Source organism: Pollicipes pollicipes, unplaced genomic scaffold, assembly GCF_011947565.3.
Source record: "Pollicipes pollicipes isolate AB1234 unplaced genomic scaffold, Ppol_2.1 Scaffold_974;HRSCAF=1128_pilon_pilon_pilon, whole genome shotgun sequence".
NCBI lineage: Eukaryota > Metazoa > Arthropoda > Thecostraca > Pollicipedomorpha > Pollicipedidae > Pollicipes > Pollicipes pollicipes.
The window spans coordinates 43,117-45,860 of record NW_023597101.1 but is presented as its reverse complement, the minus strand read 5'-3'; the positions used below and the strand labels follow the sequence as shown (position 1 = coordinate 45,860).

Genomic DNA, 2,744 nt, shown 5'->3' with positions numbered 1-2,744 from the left:
GTGCACGCGTGCGGCGCCGCGTCAGTACGCACAGTGGTGAGCGACGGCGGGCGTGTGAGACGGGCCGCGGCCGGCCGAGCCCGCAGCGGATGGGATGACGCCGACCACGTGACGCCATTTGCCGCCGCGCTGGCCGCGCTCCGCCGGCCGCCCTCATGGAACGGTGAGCAGCCGCCGCGTGCTGCGCGTGACGTTGCACTGCCGCGGCACGGCTGGGACCGACTCGTGCCTGGTGCTAGATGTGGCACACACTCGGAAATGACCAGGGCCCATGCCGGAGCATCCTAAATTTGGAATCATCTGGGGCGGAAACTGCTGAAAAAAGTGGTGCGGCGAGTTGCCAGCGTGTGCTTATTTTTGCAATGGCCAGATGCAGAAGCTGGTTAGTTCAGTGACGCTTGTGTGGCCGTTCCCACATCTGCCTTGCCGCTTTCTCCACCCATGGGAGCGCTGTCTACATGCAGGCGAACCTAAAGGTGTTGCGAGGAGTTGGCAATGTCTTGGCTTCGAAATTAAATTCCACAAGCAACGTTTGCAGCGCCCGTGGAACCCCGACACCAGCAGTCGCGCGGCAGCCGGCCGGCCGGTGAGCCGGGCGGCGCCGTGCTAACATTCGTCACCCTTCAGTGCGCCCCGCGCCGGCGACAGGTTGCGAACTCGTCCAACGTCTTTCCCAGGCACGCGCGGCCTTGCCTCGGCCCAACAATACAAAACCGCGTCATGCAAACACCGAGTCGGGCGTCAGGCGCTCCCAGATGAGGGCCGGCCGCCCGAACCGGGTCAGAGCGGGACGGGAAACGGCGCGAGACCTGGCCACGGACACAGCGCCGGTGGCGGAGCGACGCCGCGCACCGGCGGCCGACGGTGCCCTGGGGCGCCCGGCCTGTCGCCGGACGAGAGGCGCTCGCCTGAGGTACCCGGTCTGTCGCTGGACGAGAGGCGCTCGCCTGAGGCGCCCGGTCTGTTGCTGGACGAGAGTCGCTCGCCTGAGGCGCCCGGTCTGTCGCTGGACGAGAGTCGCTCGCCTGAGGCGCCTGGTCTGTCGCCGGACGAGAGTCGCTCGCCTGAGGCGCCCGGTCTGTCGCTGGACGAGAGTCGCTCGCCTGAGGCGCCCGGTCTGTCGCTGGACGAGAGTCGCTCGCCTGAGGCGCCCGGTCTGTCGCTGGACGAGAGTCGCTCGCCTGAGGCGCCCGGTCTGTCGCTGGACGAGAGTCGCTCGCCTGAGGCGCCCGATCTGTCGCCGGACGAGAGTCGCTCGCCTGAGGCGCCCGATCTGTCGCCGGACGAGAGGCGCTCGCCTGAGGCGCCCGATCTGTCGCCGGACGAGAGGCGCTCGCCTGAGGCGCCCGATCTGTCGCCGGACGAGAGTCGCACGCCTGAGGCGCCCGATCTGTCGCCGGACGAGAGGCGCTCGCCTGAGGTACCCGGTCTGTCGCCGGACGAGAGTCGCTCGCCTGAGGCGCCCGGTCTGTCGCTGGACGAGAGTCGCTCGCCTGAGGCGCCCGGCCTGTCGCTGGACGAGAGGCGCTCGCCTGAAGCGCCCCGTCTGTCGCTGGACGAGAGTCGCTTGTGTTGTCGGACTCGAGGTTGCACTGCAGGTTGGACGGGCGGCTGGCCCCAGACGCTTGAGGCAAGGGAAGAACCTTACAATGATCGGGCTAGGGGTTGTACAGTTCTTGCGTTTTAAAGGGAGCGTTCCACATTTGTATGAGGTTTTGAACTAAGGCAGCCATTTTAAGATCAGTTAACAACAGTTGACAGCGACAGTCCGCCCCCCCCCCCCCCGAACTGCAAGTTTTGGGCACGGTTTGCTTACTAGAGTCTTTTCGACCAGAAATATTCGTTTCACGGATATGGGATGAAGGATAATTGATAATGGTAGGGCAGGAGTGCATGCGCCTGGGGAACCAACTGCCAAGCCTCAGCCCGCGCGGTGACCCTTCTGCTGGGCATACGCCGGGCGGCCGGACCGGGTCCCCCTCCGGGCGGCCTCCCGGTCCACTCGGAGCTGGAGCAGGCAGCATGCCTCGGACAAGCGGGCATCGCGAAAACGCATGATGAGGCAAGAAAGAGGATATGAGGATCGGATGCTCCGAACACAAATCACGTTCACCAGTACGTACTACATAATCACGTTCACTGTCTTGACCGGGAACAATAATGTGCCCCTAGTGCGCTTTTCAAGTTGCCCTTGCCTGGGAGGAAATAAGGGGCCTTATTATTATTTAATAGAGTGGATTGAAATGGGTAAACAAATTAACGAGGACATCCCATAGTTGCAGGACAACGTTCATTCTTTTGCAGAATCGATTATTGAAACAAATCATATCAAAGGGTTTGAATATGCGCACACGCCCGCAATCTCGGAAGCAAGGACAGCGATGGCCTGGGTTGCAGTTTCCGTAAAGCCGACCGGCACTGGCCACTGCAGGCGACTCCGGTGGCGGGCGTCGTGTTAATCTGGCCTCTTGGCAGCTTAGCGGCTACAGCAGCACGAAAAACAGGGATTCTGGCCTTACTCTTCCGGTTCCACCACCAGATTCGAGCACCACAGAATGGTGGTGTAAGGGCCAATCTGTTCTCATTGTCGAGGTAAAAATCGCATGGGTGAAATGTGCGCCCAGACTGCTTTCTTTGCGTGAGATTGAATATCCTAAAGCTTTCAAAGATACGCCATTCAGAATCTTATCATTTTGTCTACCCGCTAGCCACAACTGGGTGTTAGTCGCTGTGCCAACGCTGCG

At 61.7% G+C, this 2,744-nt stretch overlaps 1 protein-coding gene across 1 annotated transcript; it reads left to right on the top strand.

Annotated features, from left to right (window-relative positions):
• The first annotated feature begins 370 nt into the window (after nt 1-370).
• LOC119114533 (uncharacterized protein KIAA0754-like) lies at nt 371-2,480 on the top strand. Its single transcript, XM_037238633.1, has 3 exons — nt 371-382; nt 914-1,562; nt 2,476-2,480. Exons 1-3 carry the CDS (start codon nt 371-373, stop codon nt 2,478-2,480), a joined length of 666 nt encoding a protein of 221 aa, XP_037094528.1.
• Nucleotides 2,481-2,744: the final 264 nt, after the last annotated feature.